A 24,073-nucleotide genomic window follows, 5' to 3' on the forward strand; every position below is an offset into this window, starting at 1 on the left:
TCAAGTTCCATGGTATTGGGTATGTGGTGACTAGCCTCGGTTTCATCCCGAGTTGAGAACCAAACCAAAAACCGAACTTTTGTTTAAAAGCATTATTGTTAACTTTTTGAATGTAAAACTTGAGTATGATTATTTATTAGTTATTTTACAAGTTCCATGGTAATTGGGTATGTGGTAACCATCCTCGGTCTTATTCCGAGTCAAGGACCGAACCAAAAAACCGAACTTTTGTTTAAAAGCTTTATTGTTAACTTTTTGAATGTAAAACTTGAGTTTTATTATTTATAAGTTATTTTACAAGTTCCATGGTAATTGAGTATGTGGTAACCATCCTCGGTCTTATTCCGAGTCAAGGACCGAACTAAACCGAGTTCACTCGCTTAAGACACACAAGTGTGTTTTTAGCCACCAAAACTCATATTTTTCTTCAAGATTATATTTTAAATCAATTTTAGTTAATTTCTAAACATACTTGGCATGTCGGTAACCAACTTGATCTTATAACAAGTTCGAACCGATAAGGTCATATACTCGCTTAACGAACGTTAAGGTTCTTCACAATAGAACTACATACTTGGTTAAGTCTATTTTGATTTTATTGAGTTATCTCATAACATTTATTATTTTGGGAAGTTAACTGTGAGCTTGGTCAATTATCAAGTCTCGAACCGACAAACCCGAACACTCGTTTAAACCTCGTTTTGGTATTCTTATAACCAAAGGTTTTGCAATATCGCATTTTAACCCACATTATTACTTAACGTAGGTTGAGTAAAAAAAAAAGAAAAAAACTAATGAATAGAATACCGAGACCCGGTTTCGAGTAAACTTATTTTACAAAACTCGTTTTTTTTAATTTCTCAAATATTTACATTTTAAATCCTAAACTTTATTTATTTACTTTATTTGTCATGTATTTTATTTTAAACCCTTCCAAGACTACCTACTAACACAAGACCCGTTTAATATAGGTCTTGCTCGTTAAACCGATCTCTCCGATTATTCACGACACTATCTTTCAAGTTACTTGTTAATGTGAGTACTTTTTCATCCCCCGTTTTCCATCTTTCTTTTTGGGGGTGGCATTGCATACTTATTCAAATTCAAATGATTTATACTTGAGTCTTAAACCACAACACGTATTGTATATGTTTACTTAAATAAATGCTCGATTTGGTGTTATATGCTTTACATGATAATGTGCAAATTCTTGAATGCTAAGGCGGGTAGCCTCTTGAATGCTAAGGCGGGTAGCCTCATCAAAGTATGATCATACGTTAATTCCGAGTATATATGGTATCCCCATATAGAAAGGTGTCGTCAATGTATTCTTATTGACGATTTCATTATTGTCATCAATGTATTCTTATTGACGGTTTCATTTATCTAAATTATTGCTATTATTTATTGTTTTCATATACTAGTTGTGGATTTCATACTATATACTTATTGTCCAAAACTATGAAAATTGCTCACCAACCTTCGTGTTGACAAACTCTATTTTATGCAATGTTACAGGTTTGATGTTAGCTTGATTGGATTACTTGAAGAAACTTATTATCTTGGCTTTAGGATATTAGAAAATAAAAGAACAAGTTATTTGTTTATCTATCTATTTGGCATTTTGTATGAACAATTGTTGTGTTATTTATGATGATATGGATTTAAATATTCTAACTTTATAGTGTCATTGTGCAATGAGCAATCATGTCGCGCCTCGACGTTTCCGCCTTCATTGGTCGGGGTGTGACACATCAGTTATCCAACACATTATCTATTAGGTTGTTCTCCACGTGAGAAACCTATTCTCGCATATTTATAAAATCTTTTATGAATTTTTTAAATTTCATTGTACGTATCAAGTTACTTGACTCGATTCTGGTTTGATTTGTAGCTTGGGAGATTCAAGTTGATGGATCTATTCCCGAATCTTTACAAACTGTCGACCAAAAAAGTTGCTTGGTTAGCGACTTGATCGTCTCGAACGGTAGTGAGCCTGTTTCAATTGCTTTCGAATGGTCTAAAGTGAACTTATCTCCTGAGGTGTCTCATTTATTTTGACCTCGAGGAATTGATTGAGTTTTTCTCATTTAATGGAGGTATGGAGGATGGGTGGCATTGGACTGGCGACTCTTCAAGTCAGTTCACGGCTCAAGCTTTGAGATGGGTCATGGCAATCGCAATTTATGGTGAAGGAGTTCTTATTTGCGGGTGGGAAACTTGGGTTCCAATTAAAGTTAGCTGGTTTGTTTGGAGGATGTTACAAAACAAAATCCCTGTTGTGCCTAACTTAATTGCTAGAGGGGTGTTGTTATCGAGTGACTGTTGGGTTTGCGTTTCTAAGGTCAAGTCTATGAAACATTTTTTTATTGCTACCGAGCCAAAGCGATTTGGAGATTAATTTCAGTTTAGTGTGGGTGGGACTTTACTGGTCTAGACAATTTGAAAAAATTTTGGACATTACAGAGGAACCACAAAGTAAACATGAAAGGCGCTTATTGATGACGATTTTATACTCTGTTTTTTGGTTCATTTGGAGGCATAGGAATGAGAGGGTGTTCAATGCTCGGTTGTCTATAGATTCAACTATTGATGAAATTAAAAAGAGTTTGTTTTGGTTGGTGTAAACTTAGGTCGAAGCACAAGGAAGTTGATTGGTCGATCTATTTGGGCTAACTCACCGTTGCTCTGTGCTAAGGATTGCTAAGCTCTTTAGATCGATCTAGATGTTTTCGCTTGTTTTTCTTCTACAGTTTCTTTCATATTTTTGTATTTTTTTTGTCTCCTGCTGGAGGCGTTCACGCCTTTTTTATATACTAACTGTTCTTGCCGTGAAAACAAAAAAGTAAAAAGAAAACCTAATACATAATGCACTGGATAATTGATGTTTGCATAGCTACTTTACATCAAAGAAAGATTAAGATCTTGCATGTTTTAGAGGTAGACTTGAATAGTTGAGTTGATATTAACTCCTTTTTTTTTTTTTTAGAAACAACCAACTTTATTACCATTGTAAAAAGTAAAAACACTAGCTTTAGAATACATGCATTACAACTTATCGAAGTTTAATACTGGTTTGTAAAAAAATTTACATACCCCAAAAATCTACGATGAGATTTTACAAATTCATAAAAGATTTTATAGAGCCCAGCTACAAGCCCATTGTCATTTTGTCTATTTATTGTTTATATCTCGTATGCACATACAAACTTACTATATTATCAACTAACCAAATAAACAAAAAATTGAATTGAATTACAAAATTAAGTTAACCAATTATTAGAAGAAAAAAATATAACATTTGTTTGATATTGAATCGAAAAAGATACATATTGGTTGTATTGTAAACGTTCGTTAAAGATTGCAACTCGATCATTTATTTCACTAGCACCCAAAGTTAAAGATCCGGTGTCCTTAAAAGATAATAGGCCTATCAACTTAGTTGGTTGCATATTTATAGTCCTAACTAAGATTCTTGCTAACATCCCGAGTAGAAGCATCTTTGATGGCCACCTTGTTGTAAATGAATATGTGGCTTCGGCTAAAGCAAACAAAAACAAGTTAACGTTGTTCCAAGTCGACCTTGTCAAACTCGATGAACTGGAAGTATTTCGATGGGGTAATGGAGGTAGGGCTGTCACTTTTACCTGAAAATCGAAACCGAACCCGAGAAAACACGTACCCGAACCCGAACTAACCCGACCCAAGAAACCCGAACCCGAGAAAAGGCTAACCCGAACCCGAACCGAAGTAATTCAGGTTGGTTCTTGGGTCCAAATTCTAGGTTTCAGGTCAACCCGAATAAACTTTTAGTTTTAAAACTGTATATATTTTAAGTACTATATGGTAAACCTTAGCCACTGACGTTATCATAATTTAGTCTAAAACGACTGTTCTCATTCCACCTATTATGATCGATTGTTTATTGTTAATTAATGTTTCAATTTATGAATAAAAGCAACTATAATCAAACACCCTAATCACGGCATATTGACGACGATTATGTCGGTCTTGTTTATTATGGTTGAACTTTGTTGAATTTTACTTTTTTTAGGATGTTTTATCGGTTAATTTTTGTTTTGTTATTGGTTTGTTTACATTATGAGTAAAAAGGAATATGTTGCATTAAAATTTAGCAATGTAGTTTTTTTTTCCTAGGATACTTGAAACCCGATTAACCCAACCCGAAAAAACCCAAACCCAAATTACCTAAACCCGAAGAAGCCGTGAGAGATTTGGGTTGGGTTTCGGGTATGGAATTAAAACTTTGAAACCCGAAGAACCCAACCCGAAAAACTAACCCGAAGAACACCCCAAAATGGAGGGGTCTCAGGATGTTTAGAATCCGGATGGCCTCAATTTTGATTAACGGTTCACCAAGGAAAGAATTTGATTTCAAAAGATGTATCAGATATGGCAATCCTTTGACACCTTTATTGTTCATAATCTCTATGAAAGGTCTCCACTTCATGATGTGAGGAGTGGTGGATTCTTATTTTTTTTAAGGTGTCTCGCTTCCAAGCGAAGGGCCGTCGTTTCTAGTGTCATGTACGCCGATGATGTGCTATTTATCAGTGATTGGTCAAGATTAAACTTAGCCAGTCTGATGAGAATACTGAAAAAGTTTCATTTGATGTCGGGTCGTAAAGATAAACATCGATAAAAGGCGCCTATTTGGAGCATGTGTAAATAAGTGTAATTGTCTCGTGCCAACATGGAGAGAAAAACATATTACTTAGAAAGTAAGTAAAATTCTATATTTAATCCCTCTAATTTTAACTTAAAAATATCATGAGTTGTATTAATTATGGGCATGTGGGCGACGTGGAAAATATAGAAAATTAGGTATTTTACCATGTATGAAAATAAATTAATTAAAAATGAGTAGGTAGGACTTTAATTGTGTTATTTATTATTTGCATAGATGGTCCACCTATATCAAAGAGAGTGACTGTTTTAGACCAAAACCGAAATTTGAAAATGAGAAAGAAACATGCTAAAATGGTAGTGTAAGCTATTTGTTTGATTGCAACTTTATGCTTGTAATAAAAGTCAGCATGGGCACCTATGATTTTTATAAATTATATTGTGTGTTTATGAATGGTTGCAAGTAGAGAAGAGATAAAATGTTATACGGGAAAGTTAAATTTGGGGTTTCATTCTTTTTATACCGTCAATTTTGTTATATATTTTTTTAGAAGTGATTGTGAGTGAATAAGAGAGAAAAAATAATGATAAAAGTATAAAAAATATTATTTAATTGAACATGAGAAATAAAAAATAATGATTTTTAGTGTAATTATATGAATATGAAAAAAGAATACCGAGAATGCTTTAAGATCTGGTCTAGTGAAGGAGATAAAGATGTTGAACTTTCTTTGGGTTAACAAATAAGAGGTAAAAAGGCGCGCTCTCTTGAAAGGACTAGCGTAGTTTCTAGTTCTAACGGCCTAACGGGTGTTGTGTGTTGTAGGTTGGGGTCGGGGTTGTATTTTGTTGTTTCCTCTAGTGATATGTTTCATATTGTTTTTGCTTTGCTAATTGTATCGATATGTCTAACGACTTGCTAGCGTTTTAATGAAATGCTTCTTTGATTGGTGGTTAAAAAAAAGAGAGGTTAATATTTTGTTTAATAAGAAAACACAAACTTGGGTTACAAACCACTCAAAACACAAATGTGGACCAATTTTGTGGACCTCCCTCATGTGCATATATGTCTTTGGTTGAAGTCATACTCTATCTTGGGAACAACTAATCAGATAAAATATAATCCATATAGATTCTAAGTTTGTTATATCTATTTTTAACATTTACATCATAATAAAAGTATAAAATACTCAAAATGGGGACAAAATTGAACGCACACCATTATGGTCATTGAGGTGTCGATTATCCTTGACATCTAAGCACAATTATTGTTCAAGTGTGCTATGTATATAATATAAACTCTTAAGTCTTAATCCTTGATGGAATGTTTGCACATTCTTATTCCGAATAAATTGTTTCAAAAAACTAGTTTTAACTATGCCCGTTTTATAAAAAAGTATCTGTCTATTCACAATATATTACAAACATATATACAAGAACACTCGAGTAATTGAACACGATGACATATACACGCAAATGTGAGATTTCATGATATGCTAATTTTTTAATAGGCATGGCTATTGAAAATTCACTCAGCTATGCATGCAAACATACGAAACTAGTAAACATCTCGTTACATCGTTTTTAAGTAAGAAATCATAATCATGAATCTATCTTATACTTTTCCATTTTTTCTTGTTCTTTCGTGAAGTATTCATTCAATATTATCTATAAACTTTTCAAAAATATTACTTTTAACAAGAAAATAAATATTACGTAATGTTAAATATGTACAATAATAACCGTTTTAAGTTTTTTTTAACCGACACCTAATTTATTCTATATCAGTTGGTTTAGTGGTAAAGGCATGCTCTCTCTTAGTGGAAACTTAAGTTCTATTCTCACTTAGGCCATTTCGAAGGATATCTGGGTGAGGCTACGAATGGCGAGGGTTTACATATTCCATTCGGTTCCCGCACATCAGGGGGTATGGTCTCATGGCGGTCGAGAAGTCAACATTGGACGTGACCCTGAAAAAGTAGACTTGCATGTGAGATTCTTTACCGTTCAAAAAAAAAAAACAAAAAAAAAACTAACCTATTCTATTAACGAAATTTAGGTGGTTTTAAATCGATTTCTCTCACTTTACAAAAGTGTACCAATTTGTGTTATTCTTTTTAAACAATGATTTTATTTTTCTAGGCCATCACATTTTTTAAATTGGAGAGCTGTGTTTCCCTACTATAATCAGACTATGCTGTATTAACCGAGCTTATGCTGAAATCAAAGTTTGCCTTGAGAGTTCACCCGAGAAACCACACTGCCGGCTACCACTTGACAGTCGTGTGTCGCCACAAGAACAAAACTCTTTAACGTAACACACAACGTAACAAAATCCAAGATGGCTCGATATTTAAACAGACAATCTCACAAAACCTAACTCAAATCCTCCATTACCATAATCCAGCAAAAATAACACAAACAAAGATTAAATTTGAGGTCACACCGAAGAATCCAAGCCTTCCCACCATCCTATTAACTAAAATGAAGTGATTTTAAAATTGATTCATTATGATAATAAATTAATAACTTTACCAAAAGCATACCACTTTGTATTATTAGTTTTGACATAAATTTGAAACCAAACAATTAATTTCGTCGGCCGTTTCCTTTGACACATTCATTAAATCCAATTCCATTAATGGAGTCAATAACCCGCCACCGTTAGCCTTCCTTTTCATCACCTTCCTTATTCATATACTTGCTTTACTTACACACAACAACAACCTTAGACCTTTACCTTAACCTTAACAATATGCATCTCGTACATCCACCGCCGTCGCACCCCGCCGCCGGAGACTCGCCGGAGGTTCTTCGGACCTACCAGACCTGGAAAGGAAGCAACGTATGTTTATATTATTATTATTATTATTGTAGATCGGAGTGGTTGAATTGAGGTTTAGCATTGACTGATCTAGTGATTGAATCTATGATTTGGGTTTTGTTCAATTTTTATAAATCTAGGGTTTTGGTTTAATAACTTCAACTATTATTATTATTATTATTATTATTATTGTTAGGTTCTTTTGTTTGATTATTATTTTGAAATGATGTGGTTTATGAAAGTAATTAGAGCTTTGATTTTGTTTTAATTTTGGGCATCTTTTTTTGATAATCTATTAATTGTGTTGTGATTTCGCATTAAGTGATCTAGTTTACGAGTTTACGATTCGGTTTTAGTTTTTTTTTTATTTAGGGTTTTTGTTGAAACTTGTGAATTTAGACCGATTGATCGAATAATGAAATTCACTATTTCAGACGGCTTGAACCCGTGATTAGGAAATGAATTTTTTTTCGTGCACTTGATTAGGAAATTTTGTTGCAAGTGAACTGCATTAGCATGTGTACGGTGCTAAAAGGTGTTATGGTTTGATTATTTAGAAATAATGTGGTTGATATGAGTAATTAGCGGTTTGATTGTTATAATTTTGTGCATTTTTTTTCTTAAATCAATTGCATTTTTTTTTCAAATTTAGGGTTTTGGTTGAAACGTGTGAGATGAAACCGAATAATGAAATTCATAAGCTAGATTTGTGCGGGATGCTGTTTTCGACGGCTTGAACACAGGACCTTGAGGTCACAAAGCAGCAACCTTACCAGTTGCTTCAAGATCCGCTTGCATTAGAGCTTTGATTGTCATAGTTTTGTGCATTTTTATATCTATCAATTGGGCTGTGACTTGTGATTATATTAGGTTTTAGTTCTACCTTTTTTTAAAAAAAATCTAGGGTTTTGGTTGAAGTATGTGAGACGAAACCGAATAGTGAAATCTAGAAAGGAGGCTATTTCCAACGGTTTGACCCCATGACGTCAAGTTCACAAAGCAGCCATCTTAATTAGGAAATTTTGTCACCAGTGAACCGTATTAGCATGTGTACGGTACTAAAGGTGTTTTCGTTTGAATATTTAGAAATGATGTGTTTAATAAAAGTATTTGAGCTTTGATTGTTATAATTTTGTGCTTTTTTTTTATCGATCAATTGGGTTGTGATTTAGGCATTTAGCATTGGATGATCTAGTTTCTGAATTTACGATTTGGTTTTAGTTCAGTTTTCTCGAATATAGGGTTTTGGTTGAACCACGTGAGACGAAACGGAATAAACAGAATAATGAAATTGATGATTGTAGACATTGATTCTCGGATCAGGTTAGTAAATTGTTGCACGAGCCCTAAAGTAGGAAATTTTGTATGGTACTAAAGTTGTTTTGTCTGATTATTTTAAAACGACGTGCTTAATAAAAGTAATTAGAGCTTTGTTTGTTATAACTTTGTGCATTTTTTTATTAATTAATTGCATTGTGATTTAGCATTGGATGATCTAGTTTCTGAATTTACGATTTGGGTTTAGTCTTATTTGTTACAAATCTAGGGTTTTGCTTGAAACCCCAGATTAAGGCTGTTTCCGACAGCCTGAACACATGACCTTGAGGTCACAAGGCAGCAACCTTACCAGTTTCTCTAGCACCCGCTCTCATTAGTAAATGTAGTTAATAGACACTAATCGATAGCGTGCGCTTAATGTTAGGCAATTTTGTTTTGTCAGCAGTGAACTATAATAGTATATGTACGGTGTGCTAAAAGGTGTTTTCGTTTGATTGTTTTAAACGACGTGCTTTGTATGAGGAGTTAGAGCTTTGAAATGTCATAAATTTGTGTTTTTTTGTCAATCAAATGATGCGTTTTGATTTCTACTTCGCAGATATTTTTTCTTGGTGGAAGGCTTATATTCGGACCAGATGTCGGATCTGTTTTTCTATCCATGTTCTTAATAGTTGCACCTGTCGCAGTTTTCTGTGCATTTGTTGCACGGAATCTGATTGATGATTTTCCTCATCATTTGGGAGTATTGATTTTGGTGGTGGCAGTCGTATTCACATTTTACGTAAGTTCTCTTAACTTGGAAATATATTTATCATTACATCGATGTTTGTATGCAAATGCTAATAATATTTATGGTTTCGCAGGTAATAATCCTTCTTCTAGTGACTTCTGGGCGGGACCCGGGTATAATTCCTAGAAATTTACACCCGCCACAACCAGAAACGACAGATCAGGGTATAGACCTCGGACCAGGTCAAACTCCACAGTTACGCTTGCCTCGTGTCAAAGAAGTAGTGGTCAACGGGATGACCGTGAAAGTCAAATACTGTGATACTTGCATGTTGTACCGACCTCCACGTTGCTCTCATTGTTCAATATGTGACAACTGTGTTGAAAGATTCGATCATCACTGCCCGTGGGTTGGTCAGTGTATTGGACGGGTAAACAACATTCTTTTTGCGAGTACAGTGATTTATTATTAATAACATTTGTTGACGACTTGACGATTATTATGTTTTTGGATGCAGCGTAACTACCGGTTTTTCTTCATGTTTGTATCCTCGTCAACTCTGCTTTGCATTTACATGTTTTCCTTTTGTTGGGTGTATGTAATAAGGATCATGAACAGCGAAAACACTTCAATTTGGAGAGCATTAATCAAGACTCCTGCATCCATTGCGCTAATAATTTACACCTTTTTATCAGTTTGGTTTGTTGGCGGTCTCACCATTTTTCATCTTTATCTCATCAGCACAAACCAGGTAATACATTAATTATGATTAAGAAACATGTTTACATTATTGCATATGTCGTTAACCGTAGACTATTTACAAACGTTTTTAAAATACATCTAAACCAGCGGAAAAAAGTGACGGTGAACATGCATACAACAAACTGTTTATGTTGAAACGTTATTGATTACAAGGGTGAAAAGGTTAATAAAATAAAATCTAAACCGTGGCGCAGTTTTGATGACATGTACGTTTGTGCTTCGAATCTTCGATCTCTTGTGCATTACCGTTAACAGTATGTTTTGAACAAAATTTATATTGACGTGTAGAAAATAAGCACGTTTATTAGCACAACTTGGAACTTTATAAAACATTGTGTTTTAAAAGTTATGAGTAGGGGTGCAAACAAGCCGAGCTGCTTGCGAGCTACTTGAGATCGGCTCGTTAAAAAGCTCAATCGAGCCGAGCTTAATCGAGCCCGAGCTCAAGCCTAAAAGTAAGCTCGTTTAATAAACGAGCCCGAGCCCAAGCTTCACTTATCGAGCTCGAGCCGGCTCGCGAGCCTAAACGAGCCTGTCATTTATATAATTTTTTAAAATATATATTTAATAATTATTGATTAATATATATAATGTTATGAAAATTAAATAAAAATAACTAAATAATATATATTATTTTATACATAAAATTAAAATAGAAAAAAAATATAAAAATAATTATAATTATATAAAAAATAATTGATAATAATAAACGAGCCGAGCCCAAATCGAGCTCGAGCTCTGTGTAAGTTAAACGAGCCGAGCCCGAGCCTAGTCGAGCTCGGGCTCGACTCGTTTGCACCCGTAGAGATTTATGAGGGCAAAACAAAAGAAAACTGTTACTGGTTCACATGGAATAACATGAATGGTTAAAAAAATAAAATAAATAAAAATTCTTTAGGGTGCCTTTTTGTAACTCGGAAAACTTTCTCTTGTTAAAAGTACTTTAGGGTCCACATGGCATGACATGACATGATTGGTTAAAAGCATTTGCAAGAAGTGAATAGTGTTTTTCACTCACAATCAAAGTTTCCCTTTTAATAGTAATAGTAATTGTAATAGTATTAGTAAGTTGACCATTATCATTATAATATTCTATATTTTGAAATCCTGTTTTGTGTCTATATTTGCAGTCAACGTATGAAAACTTCAGATACAGATACGACCGGTCCGAAAATCCATACAACAGGGGCATTTTTGGAAACTTCAAGGAGGTCTTCTGTACCAGCATTCCTCCATCTAAGAACAACTTCAGAGTGTTCGTGGTTCGAGAGCCTCAACCTCCGACTAGAGTCACTGGGGGCAGTGTTGTAAATTCAAACATAGAGAAAGTTCCAAGTGGCGTCGAAATGGGCAGCATGAAGCCCGTCAGGAAGAACGAGGCCATGGCAGGAGATGCTGGTGGCGGTGCTGGTGTTGGTCGGCGGGCTAGCCTGGGACGGAGCGGAAGCTGGGATTTACAAAGTGACATTGCTTCGATCACGGGTGTTGGGTACTCGGACCGGTTCAGCCGGGGTGGAAGTAGCGCCAGCTTAGGTGGCAGTCTGGTGGATGTACCGGTCAAATGACAGGTCAGCGTTAACTGTAAGAAGATATTGATTTATTGAGTGAGTTGGTTTGTGTATACCCTTAAAAATTGGGGTATAGTGATAGTTGAGGTCTTTGTTGTGTATATTTTTTTAACCTTTATAATTTATGGAGATAATTAAACTTATTATCCAATATTTTTTATATCTTAAAATGAAATGTCATTTTAAAGAAGGAAATAGAATTTAGATCCATAACTTGCTATCTGTAGATGTGTTTATTTTAGAAATCGGATAGGATAGATGCAAATTTTAATAAATTTTAGAGAGAATTATGGTTTTCGTCTCTGTGGTTTGTTTATATTTGATATTTCAGTCTAAATGTTTAAAATTTGCTATTTTTGTTCATAAGAATTCATTTACATTGCAATTTTCGTCCATAAGGCTTCGTTTTCATTATGATTTCCGTTCATGTTGTTTGTTAAAGTTTGTTATTTCAGTCCAAAATATGTTAACAAGGACGAAAATTGCAATGAAAATGAAACCTTAGGGTTGAAAATAACAAAATTTAAACTTTTGAACCGAATGACAAATTTGAACAAATAACAGGGACAAAAGCTGCAGCAAACTCTAAATTTTATTGATAAATTATAATATTTATAGTGTCATATTTAAATGCATATACATGTATGTAGAAATAAGTCATCTATAGCATGTGGTTAACATAATATTAAATGAAAAAGTACAAGAACCACATGATATAAAAAAGACGTAGTCATGTTTGATACATAACCAATTTAAATGAAAATTTACGAGAAGTACGAAGTAGGTTGTTGAATTATTTGTAGAGCGAGGGTGAAGTAGGCCATTGCATAAGTTGAAGTAATAGTAAAACACAAATGGCATTGTGTGCAAATTAGCACATAAACATCAATAACATGAGATATGTTGCTTGAAGTTAAGTTTGCTTCATAATATGCTCTTATGGTAACTAATTCATTAAAAATATATATAAAAAAGTTACTTCTCAAGCGAGGAAAGCATCTACTCTCAATAACCCAATTGACGAGATCAATTCCACATGCTAACCTAACGATATTATTAAAGTTTTCATGCCCAAATTCATCAAACCTTTTAGAAAAGATTTTGGTTCAAGTATATTTGTAATTTGTAAATATAAACAAATGGGGTCATTTTTTTATTTTTTTTTGTTGAAATTTTCGGTGACTTTCTAAAAAGGATAGTGAAAGAAATTATCCCTAGAGTCGAGAGTAAGAAGAATGTATAAACCTATGCTTTCATGGATTCACTCGTGGTTTAAAATTATAACTTATATATATATGTTTATTTTCCGGGGGGGGGATTAGTTTTATACTTTTGTATGTTTTGAAACCGAGGCCTCTTGGAGATCCGACTTACTTGTCTTGGAATAGAAATCAAGACAAGTAGGCTATTATTTTTCAGTATTATCAATGTTGACATGTTTGTTATACACATCGTTTTTATGCGAACGTTCTTTAGTACAATTTATATTAGAACATAGATAAAATACCTAAAAAAATAAAAATAAAAAAACCTGTTATGTATAGATTTCTAAAAAGCTTTATGAGTTACCAAAAAACTATATGGAATTATGGATAAATAGGTGGTATGCCATATCACATCTCACCCTTAAGTGTATTCGGTGATCAATTAGCTTTCTATACAATTTTCTTTTTCATATATTTATTGTTTTATAATCGTGTTCGGTTAGCATTTTCCCATTTGATAACACTTGGTTATATCTATGTTTTTCGTATACACCTAGTGTTTCACTTTTCTTTGTATAATTTGGTCCATTTCATAATATTATTTTAAAAAAAGTACAAAAATAAGGTGAGAAAAAAAAGAGCAAGAGTAATAATAAAAAAAATGACAACTCAAATCAAGATTTAGAAGTATCAAAACAACTATTTTGACCGTTGACATTGACATAATAGTATTGCATTTTAAAGTTTTGAACTAGTCTTGGCGCAACATATTCTCATTTGCCATAGCAGATTTCCAATGAACACATCAAATTTTCATTGCCGCAATATATTTTCAGTTTTTGATGCAAAGATTTGACCTCAATACAATATTAATTGATGAACAAACACCATACCACTAATTGACCAATAGGTCACGAATCACTATTAACACTAACAACTCCATAATCAAACTTGTATTTTTTTTTTCCAAACAGCGCATCTATAAAAATCATCTTTACATTTCCACATTATTAATATATATTTACATTTATTTGCTATAACTAAATTATAGCAAAATATTTAGTCTTTTTATAACGTTACAAGTTTACTTGCACAAACTTATCAATACATGCAAGTTTTATATATACAGATATAAACCAAAAATTTAATTAAAAGAAGTTAAAATATCTTGTTGAAACTTATTTTCAAACAAATATGAAACGTAAAAGAAAATTGTTGCATTTTGAAGATATGGTAAGTTGTATAAAACAGTAAAATCACTATTTGTAAATTTGCGCGGAGGTGGAGAACATGAACTTTTTAAAATGAGGTTAGATTCGATATAAATAAAATTAGAGAAAATTTTCAAAATGTCATATTAATGGATAGAGATCCTATTTTTGTCCCTATAAATAAATTTTTAGAAATGTCCCTTATAAACACGTCTTTCACGACATGTTTGGCCTCAACGCGTCTTTCGCGACCTGTTTGACCACAAAATAGCGTTTTTCACGTTATGTTAGCCTCCGACGCGTCTTTCATGACATGTTTGGCCTGTTAATTACTTTATTTAATATCAAATTATTATAATTAATTTTGCTCATATTTGTTTTTTTTTAAATTATTTTTAGTGTAAAAAATTTATAAAGTTCCAGATATACTGTTGGGACGTCTTATTTTTATTTTCATGTTGGCATAAACTTACTTAAAAACCGAGTTTGATCAAATTTTATTAAATATTTATTGAGCATTTCAATATAAATTTGACACGGCTCGGTTTTGAGAAAAATTTATGAAAACATGTAGATAAAAATAAGCACGTCTCAATGACATATTCGAAATTATATATAACTTTATATATTAAAAGTAATAAAAGAAAAACCAAATAAAAATGTAATATTACAAAAAAAAGAAGAGATCAAACACCTCGTGAAAGATGTGTTGGAGGCTAACAGGTCGTGAAAAACGTGCTTTGTGGCCAAACAGACCGTGCGAAAGACGCCTTAGACCAAACATGTCGTCAAATACGTGTTTATACGGACATTTCTGGAAACTTTTATTTACGATGCCAAAAATGGAATATCTCTCCATTAATTGGATATTTTGGGAATTTTTTTCATAAAATTAGCATACTAAACATACAAATAACCAGTGTAATTACAGTTTTGAATTAGGGTAATTATAATATAATTTATAAAGAATAAAATAGTATAATAACAATTACTTTAGTTCAAAAGCTATATTAGTGTTAACATGAAAAAAAAAATACTTTTCATACCAAAAACTTAAAAATAATTTGTATTTGATTCCTACACTAAATAAGTAATTATCTCAAAAAATGTTTTTTTAAACCTACTCATGCAATTGATAAAATGTACCCTAACCTAAAGTGAGTAAAGTCTTTGGGTGTGTTCGTTTCACAGACTTTTTTTTAAGGATTTGGAATTGGAATTGAAATGGAATGTAATGTTTGAGAATCCCTATCGTATCCTTGGTTGGTTAATATGTATTGGAATTGAAATCTTCTTCATTCTCATGTTTTTTTTAAGAACGAGGGCAAAGGCGGAAACGTTTTAGTTTTTCTACATTTTTCGTTTTTGATTTATATTTTGAGTTAAGATTTTTTTATTAATTTTTTGAATTTTTTTGGAGGGGTTTTTATTAACAATAAAAACTCTTTCAAAAAAATTCAAAAAAATTAATAAAAAAATATAACTCAAAATATAAATCAAAAATGTTAAACCGACTCGAAACCCGTTTTGACTCGTTCCGACCTTGACCCATTCCGACCCGAACCTTTTGACCCTAACCCGTTCCGACCGAACCAAAACAACCTTTTCTTTAGTTGACCCATTCCGACCGTAACCCGTTCCGATCCATAACCCGTTTCGACCGAACCCAACCCATTTGCCACCCCTAGTACTGATTAGGGTTAATAAAATAATCCTTCATTTTCCATAACAATGCTTATAAAAATAGATGGGATTTTAAAATCCCATGAAATGTGAGATTTTATGGGATTTAGTTTCCATTCATATTCTTTTATTTAATGAAACGAACATATTATCAATTCATGGGATTTAAAATCTCATTCCTTATTTTAAATCTTATTTCTTAAAATTCCTTCTAAATCCTTGAGACGAACACACCCTTAAACAAATATCAACAACGTTCACAAGTTGGCAATTTGCTCATCCAAAAGTCAAGTCACTTCAGTCTAAAATATGCAAAAGACTATTACAAAAGTTGACCAATACAATGGTTGAAATCACCATAAACATCAGCTGAAATCACTCTGTACAGTTATCTTTTCACTTTTAACAATGGCTGAAATCGTTGCTTCTGCTCTCCTCAATGCGGTTTTCGAGAAACTAGCCGATGAAACCATCAAGAAGCTTGTTCGGTCACAAGGAATTCATTCAGAGGTTAAGAAACTCGAGAGGACATTGTCCCAGATTCAAGCTCTTATTAATGATGCATCCCAAAAAGAAATAAATGATGAATCTGTTAAACAATGGTTGGATAGTCTCCATCATTTGGCTTACGACATCGATGACATACTCGATTATCTGGCAACCGAAGCTATGCGTTGTGAGATAACCGAGGAATCAAGAGGAGTCTGTAGCAGGGTAAGAAAGCTCCTCCCAACTTGTTGTACAAGTATCTCAATAAGTAGTAGATTGTGTCACAAGTTAGATGATATTAATACCAAGTTAGAAGATCTAGCAAAGGAAAAAACTTCTCTAGGTTTAATTGTGAAAGATGAAAGGCCAAAGAATATGAGTAGAAGACATGAGACTTCTTTGCCAGATGCGTCTGGCATCGTGGGGCGAGACGTTGATAAAGAGAAATTGCTTAGAAAGTTGTTGGTGGACGATCCATGTGATCAAAAGTTTAGCATTGTACCCATAGTTGGAATGGGCGGGGTAGGTAAAACCACCTTAGCTACACTTTTGTATAACGAAACACAAGTGAAGAGTCACTTTGAACTCAAGGCATGGGTTTGTGTTTCAGATGAGTTTGATATCTTTAAGAAAAGCAAAACCGTGTTTCAAGCTATGACTAGAGAAAGCAAGGAATTTGAAGATTTAAATCAGCTTCAAATGGATCTTGCAAAGCAACTTAAGGACAAAAGATTTCTACTAGTGCTTGATGACGTGTGGAGTGAAAACTATGGTGATTGGGAAGTTTTAGTGCGCCCACTTCATTCCGGGGCTTATGGAAGTAAAGTTATAATGACAACTCGGAAGGAGGGGTTGCTAAAAAAGTTAGGGTTGGATCATCTAGACCATCTGAAGAGTTTGTCACATGACGATGCCATGTCTTTGTTTGCTCAACATGCGTTAGGCGTGGACAACTTTGATTCACATGAAACACTTAGACCATTAGGTGAAGGTATTGTGAAAAAATGTGGTGGTTTGCCTTTGGCTTTAAGAGTACTTGGAAGGCTATTGCGGACAAAAACAAATGCAGAAGATTGGGATGACGTGTTGAATAGTGTGATATGGGGTTTAGAAAGCGTCGATGAGATTCTTCCGGCTCTTAGGCTAAGCTATCATGATCTTTCTGCATGTTTAAAGCAATTGTTTGCATATTGCTCCTTGTTTCCCAAGGACTTTATGTTTGACAAGGAAGAATTGATTCTATTGTGGATGGCTGAAGGGTTTTTAAACCAATCCAAGACGAACAAATCGCCAGAACGTTTAGGCCATGAATATTTCGAAATGCTATTATCAAGGTCATTTTTTCAACTTGCCCCTAATGAGGAATCGTTGTTTGTGATGCATGACCTCATGAATGACTTAGCAACATTTGTTGCGGGAGATAGTTTTCTAAGGCTTGACAATCACACGGAGATGAAGAAAGAAATTTTGGCAAAGTACCGTCATATGTCATTTATTCCTGAAAAATATGTAGCTTACCGAAAATTGGAGACATTAAAAGGAGTTAAAAGTTTAAGAACATTATTAGCAGTTGGAGTGAAACATAGAATTGGTCCAATTGGATACTTCTACTTATCTAGTAAGATCTTGGTCGACTTACTTCCCAGGTTATCTTTGTTAAGGGTTCTTTGTTTGAGTTGTTATCAGATAAGTGAGGTAGAGTTCACTGGTTGTTTAAGGCACTTGCGATATCTTAATTTGTCTCAAACTCAAATCAAAGAGTTACCTGAAAATGTGGGAAATTTGTATAACTTACAGACGTTGATTGTTTTTGGTTGTTGGAGTTTAACTAAGTTGCCTAAAAGCCTTTTGAGGCTTAGAAATTTGCGGCATTTCGACATTAGAGATACTCCGCTTTTGAAAAAGACACCCATAATGATTGGTAACTTAAAAAGCTTACAAACTCTCACAAAGATCATCATCGGAGAGGATGATGACTCGACAATATTATCAGAGCTTAAAGAGCTAAAGAATCTCCATGGGAAAACTTCCATCATGGGATTGGACAAAGTTCAAACTATGATGCATGCTCGAGAAGCAAACTTGTCACTAAAAAAGCTTACTGAGTTAGAGTTGGAATGGGATGATGCGGTTGGTGGTTTTCGAAATGAAACACTAGAGAAGGAGGTCCTTAATGTGCTGAATCCTCATGGTAATAAACTTAAAAAACTCGAAATCTTTTCATATGGTGGTATAGAGTTTCCTGATTGGATTGGGGATCCATCGTTTCGTAAGTTGGTTCATGTGTCCATACGTAACTGTAGAAAGTGTACATCTCTACCAGCACTTGGGCGGCTACCCTTACTTAAGAAGTTGGTTATTCGAGGCATGGACAGGGTTGAAGTTGTAGGTTCGGAGTTACTTGGGAATAATAGCGTCACGTTCCCATCACTGGAAATCTTAAGTTTTGGAGATATGAAAAGCTGGAAGGTATGGTCAAGCAATAATTGGGGTGCACATGGAGTGTTTCCATGCCTTCAAGAACTTCATATAAGATGTTGTCCTAATTTGGTTGAAGTCTCACTTGAATCACTACCTAGACTCAGGGTTCTAATAATCACCGGTTGTGATTATGGGGTTGTGAGAAGTCTAGTTCGTGCAGCTTCTTATATCACCAATTTGAATATATTTCAGGGCTTACTGATGAGAAGTGGTTAGGTGTTATGGAGCATCTTGAGGTGGTTGAAGAGCTAACAATCCAGGATTGTAATGAAATAAGATACTTGTGGAAAACAGAAGCAAACACGAGTAATATTCTTATGAATTTAAAGAAGTTACAAGTGTCTTATTGCTCAAACATTGTGAGATTAGGAGAGAAAGATGATGATAATAATGGGAGCAACCCCCTAACATGTCTTAAGATTTTGGAGGTACAAAACTGTAGAAGTATGGTTACGTGCCGTTGTCCAAATAGCGTAGAGAGATTGACGCTCTATGATTGTGGCTCACTTACAGCAGTTTCCTTCCCAATACGACACAATCTCAAGTCGCTTACAATCTACAACTGCAACGAAGTGATGGAACAAGTGTTTGGAGTCACAGAAACGATCAACCACCAAAGCATGTCGACGCTTGAATATGTTAATATAAGATGTTTGCCGAATCTAAAATCAATCATTGAGTTAAATCGCTCGATTCACCTCACCAACTTAATCATACAAGATTGTCAAAGTATGAAGTCACTTCCTCAACTGCAGCTACCGAATCTAATCCAACTGATAATAGAAGATTGCCAAATATGGAGTCATTTCTGGACATTCAGCTGCCAAATTTCACCTCATTAAAAGATCTAGTAATAAAAAACTGCCCATGTATGGACGCTTCATTTCATGACTCACTTTGGCCTTCCAAATTGTGTACCCTTGAGATAGGAGGGTTGAAGAAGTGCGTCTCGACGTGGGGCCCACAAAAATATCCAAATTCTCTTGTTAAGCTACAATTATTTGGCAAACATGCATGTAACAATCATCAACTATCTCATGTTCTTCCTTCATCACTTACGTCTCTCGATATAAATAATGTTGAGAAGTTGGAATCACTTTCCATGGGACTCCAACACCTCACATCTCTCCAGCATCTCCGCATTAACAACTGCCCAGAAATGATACATCTGCCAACAATGTTGTTGCCGTCACTTTTGAGTTTGAAAATATTTGAATGTCCAAAACTGAAAGAAAGAAGTAATAAAGAAACTCCTACTACTGGCCCCTCATATCTCATATCCCTTGCATCTACATAGACTGGGAATTGCAAATTAATATCAAGGTATATATTCTCCTCTTAGTTATTTTGACTTCTATTTCTTTGATTTAATATGTATATAACTATATAACTATGTCAGTCTGTTTATTAACATGGACCAGTTTAGTTATTGATATTTGAATAATTTTCTTTTTAGTGATGAGTATATGTTGTTGACATGGACGGGTTCATGTAGGCGGAACCTGTGGTGTGCTAGGGATCATTGTTTGTTTAACAGTACATCATTTTTACTCTTTATTTTCTTAATTCTTTTATAGGTGACAATTTCGACACATTCGTTAATGAATGAGTAAATTTGGGCTGTGCTATGTCTGAAAAGGTTCACTATCTATACAAAATAATTTAGTGTCTAATATGAGCTCAAACTTGTCACACATTTCTGGAGAGCTTCAACGGTACACTTTCAAGATTTAAATGCCTGATGGTTGCTTCAGTTTAACAAAGTGTCACACATTTAGCTTTTGTTAAGTGAGATGTGAAGCTTAATATTTCCTCAGAAATTGAGAATGCTACTTTAATAAAGTGTTGTTTGTTTATAATTACTCAAAAAAACTTGTCATGTTGCTCTTATGATATATGAAACTAATCATGGTAAATTATAAACTTTTTATTGCAAAATTTTGATGCCTCTGATTGATGCAAAAGGGACATGCTAAATCTTATTTGCATTGCTCAAGTTATGTGTTATGTTCATTTGTCATTAGACCAGGGGTGTGTATGAAACTGAAATAATCGAATCATAACCGAAGTAACCGACAAATTATGATGTGCATGAAACTGAAATAATCGAACCATAACTGGAGAAACTGACGTAACCAAATGGATATTACAAGCCCAATAAAAAACAAGGGCTTGGTTTAAATTTTTTTAAAAACGGACTTTTCAATTGGATTTCGGCTTGCATCAACTAAAAACAAAATCGTATTAACTAAAACAATCGGTTTTAAATTTATAAAAAGTTAACAAATGATGTAACCCAAAATTTTTAGAGCCAAATGTGTTATGATCAATTAATAAAAAAGAAAATTGTCCAAAGTTTTAGGTCCAAATTCAATAGAAAAGGCCCAAAATGTTTACAATTATAAGTTTAAATTTAACAACCCTAAAAAAACAAGGCCATTTGAAGTTAATGTGTCTCCATTATGTAAAATTGCGAATTGTTGGGGCCCATGTGATAGCTTCATACACGGGTTGTGATTCCGAGCCATTGCAATATAGACTAATACCTCCAATGGTAGGTTTCATGTGTTTGAAATATGAACAACTCCACGTGGGATTTCAAAACGGCCCACTAGAGATGCCCTAAGGACCCTATATCTTACCGAACCCCTGGAATTCCACTTTTAAGCTAGATTGTTTTGAAGTTTCGGCACGAGCCGTGGATAGCTGTAATCACCTGAATATGCCTATGTCTAGTGATTAAGTTTTAAAATATCTAAACTCTAATTTGTAACTCATCCAAACAAAGACACGGATATATGTTATGATAGTTTGTATTTGCATTTTTTGTTTGAACAACGAATTTCTTTTAATCTTGTCATCTATATGAATTGAACACAAGATATCCGAACCGTGTTATTTTCAAAGACTTTGCTTTTTCCGATAGACAATTCGCTTCTTAGGTATTTTGGCACGGGTTCATTACCGATCATTCGTATAAATTATCCATAATTTTGGTGTCAAAACTCAAAATGATGCATAAATCAATATTCTTTTCAAATTTTTAGTGGGAAAAGGGTATTAAGTTGAAAGGAAGGAAACATTGGTTATTGGTCTATAGCAAAGTGTTGTACGGAGGTTTACTTTTGTGTCCCCACGAAGACTTTTATTTATTATTCATGGATTCTTTTTTAGAAAATATAATTTTTTTTAAAGTGGGGAAACCTAGTTAATTAATATTACTGCATTGTTCAATCATCCGTTATCACTTTATTTTTGGGTCCTACTAGGAATACCCATCACACGCCTTAATACATCGCGTATAGTATTATACGCGGCTTATTTGTGTGTTTTCTATGGCGTATTGGTGAGTTTATTATGTGTGACATTTGTCAATTTCGAGTTATTTTATACTTGTATTCTTAATGTAAACCCGACCCGTTTTGTATCCTGAACCTTTCGATATTATCAAAATGATGAATTGTATGTTAAATATTTGTTTTATAGTTGTTGGATAAAAAAAAAACACCCCTTTTCGGTTCTTAAAATTCCCCGCAAACGCTCAAAACGAACTCCAGGGAGTTATTTTATACTTGATTAATGTTGGGAATGGTGTTGAGAGGTTGGTATTTGGGGATTGGCAGTGCTTGTCGTCACTCCAGGATTGTGCTTGCCATGGTGTCGCCGACGAGATTGATGCCATTGAAGGACTCTCTTTGTTTTGAGACAGAGTCAATAACAATGGGGGTATGGGATGAAGAAGAAGGGTGAGGATTGGGGCCCACTTTATGCCACATAATGAAGTTTTGGACAAATAGGCATGCCATGTAAGCAAAGAACTAACGGAGTTAACATTCGTTAGTCGTGGGTCCGTTATAAACAAATACCCTCTTAGTTGGGACTGACACAAGGCAAACTTGAAGTTGGGACTGCTATTTATCAATAGGGCATAGTTGTGATTATTTAAAACCAATATTTCTTCTTATTATTATTACTGTTATTGTTATCATTGCTATTGTTTATTATTATATTATTATTATTAGTGTTATTATTATTATTGTTTATTTATTATTATTATAGTTTGAGGGCGATGAGATTGAGATGGAGCTCGAGCAGGAGCAAGGGCGGGGGCGCGTCGCCAGCAGTCGTCGTTGTCGTCCACTGCCCAGCGCCTGGTCCCCCCGAACCCTCACACGGCGGCATCCACATCGTCGCTTCCGTCCGCGTCTCACGCCAGACATGCTTGACTCGTGGTCAAAACTAGGAGGGGGTGGCAAGGGCACGGGGTATGCATGTCCAGACGTGCTCGCCCTATCCCCGAACGGGTTTATACTTAGTCGCCCGCTCGTGAGTATCACAGGACTCCAAAAAGGGCCAACAGATGACCGTATTGTAAAACAGGGTCATCTGTCGTGCCTATATCGTATGTCGTCGTCGCTACCCTCCGGGAACTGCAAATGTAGGTACCCGACCAACATGCTGTCACACTCTATGGCCCCCGGCCCCGCCCCAGTCCCTGCTCCTGCTCGAGCTCCATCTCAATATCATCGCCCTCCAACTATAATAATAATAATAATAAATCAACAATAATAATAATAACAACAACAAGAACAACAACAACAATAATAATAAATAAACAATAACAACAATAATAATAATAACAACAAAATAATAATAAGTAATAATAATAACAAATAATAAATTAAAAAAACCAACAAATATCAGATGCGGCGTATAGGGTTATACGCCGCCTCTGACCTTTAAAAAAAACATAATAAGACAAAGTTGGTGTGTTTTTTCTATAAAAACCCATCAATACGTCACGTATAGTCCTATACGTGACGTATTAGTCGGTTTTTTAGCAAAAATGGGTGGCTGTAGAAAAGCCCTTATTTTATCTTCAAACTGTCACAAACCACAACTCATTGGCATCACCAACCCAAAAGGTTGAAAGTCTTAAGTTTATGTCTTATTGATAACGAAAACTCGTCGTCAACAAAAAAATTATAACAACAATCTTGATTTAAATCACATCGGTTTTTTCTTTAGTTTAAACCATCTTGAATATTAAAATGAGACGCATGCCTTACTTGCACCTTGTAGTTTGACTCCGCCACTTCAACTTGCAAAGTCTTGACACGAATCCATCGTAATATTGTGCATTGAACATGATAAGATATTAAAGTAGTTATTCTTTAGGTTATATAAGACGTGAC

The 24,073-nt window shown here is 34.3% G+C and overlaps 1 protein-coding gene and 1 pseudogene across 1 annotated transcript; both read left to right on the forward strand.

Moving 5' to 3' along the window:
- The first annotated feature begins 7,402 nt into the window (after window positions 1-7,402).
- LOC143605539 (putative protein S-acyltransferase 7) lies at window positions 7,403-11,966 on the forward strand. The gene is made up of 5 exons (XM_077081618.1): window positions 7,403-7,492; window positions 9,348-9,530; window positions 9,613-9,909; window positions 9,997-10,230; window positions 11,372-11,966. The coding sequence occupies exons 1-5, from the start codon at window positions 7,403-7,405 to the stop codon at window positions 11,804-11,806; spliced, it is 1,239 nt and encodes a 412-aa protein (XP_076937733.1). The 3' UTR covers window positions 11,807-11,966.
- A 4,350-nt stretch (window positions 11,967-16,316) lies between these two features.
- On the forward strand, window positions 16,317-19,808 carry LOC143605538 (putative disease resistance RPP13-like protein 1; annotated as a pseudogene).
- Window positions 19,809-24,073: the final 4,265 nt, after the last annotated feature.

Source organism: Bidens hawaiensis, unplaced genomic scaffold, assembly GCF_021521415.1.
Source record: "Bidens hawaiensis isolate Kalapana, Puna unplaced genomic scaffold, B.hawaiensis_p1.1 tig00070070_1, whole genome shotgun sequence".
In the NCBI taxonomy this organism is placed as follows: domain Eukaryota; kingdom Viridiplantae; phylum Streptophyta; class Magnoliopsida; order Asterales; family Asteraceae; genus Bidens; species Bidens hawaiensis.

What these genes read in the sequence shown, in the direction of transcription:
- LOC143605539 (XM_077081618.1), top strand. Translation starts at nt 7,403, where the DNA reads ATGCATCTCGTACATCCACCGCCGTCGCACCCCGCCGCCGGAGACTCG. An exon ending in AGACCTGGAAAGGAAGCAAC is followed by an intron (nt 7,493 to 9,347) that starts GTATGTTTATAT and finishes TCTACTTCGCAG; the next exon opens with ATATTTTTTCTTGGTGGAAG. An exon ending in TTGGTCAGTGTATTGGACGG is followed by an intron (nt 9,910 to 9,996) that starts GTAAACAACATT and finishes TTTTGGATGCAG; the next exon opens with CGTAACTACCGGTTTTTCTT.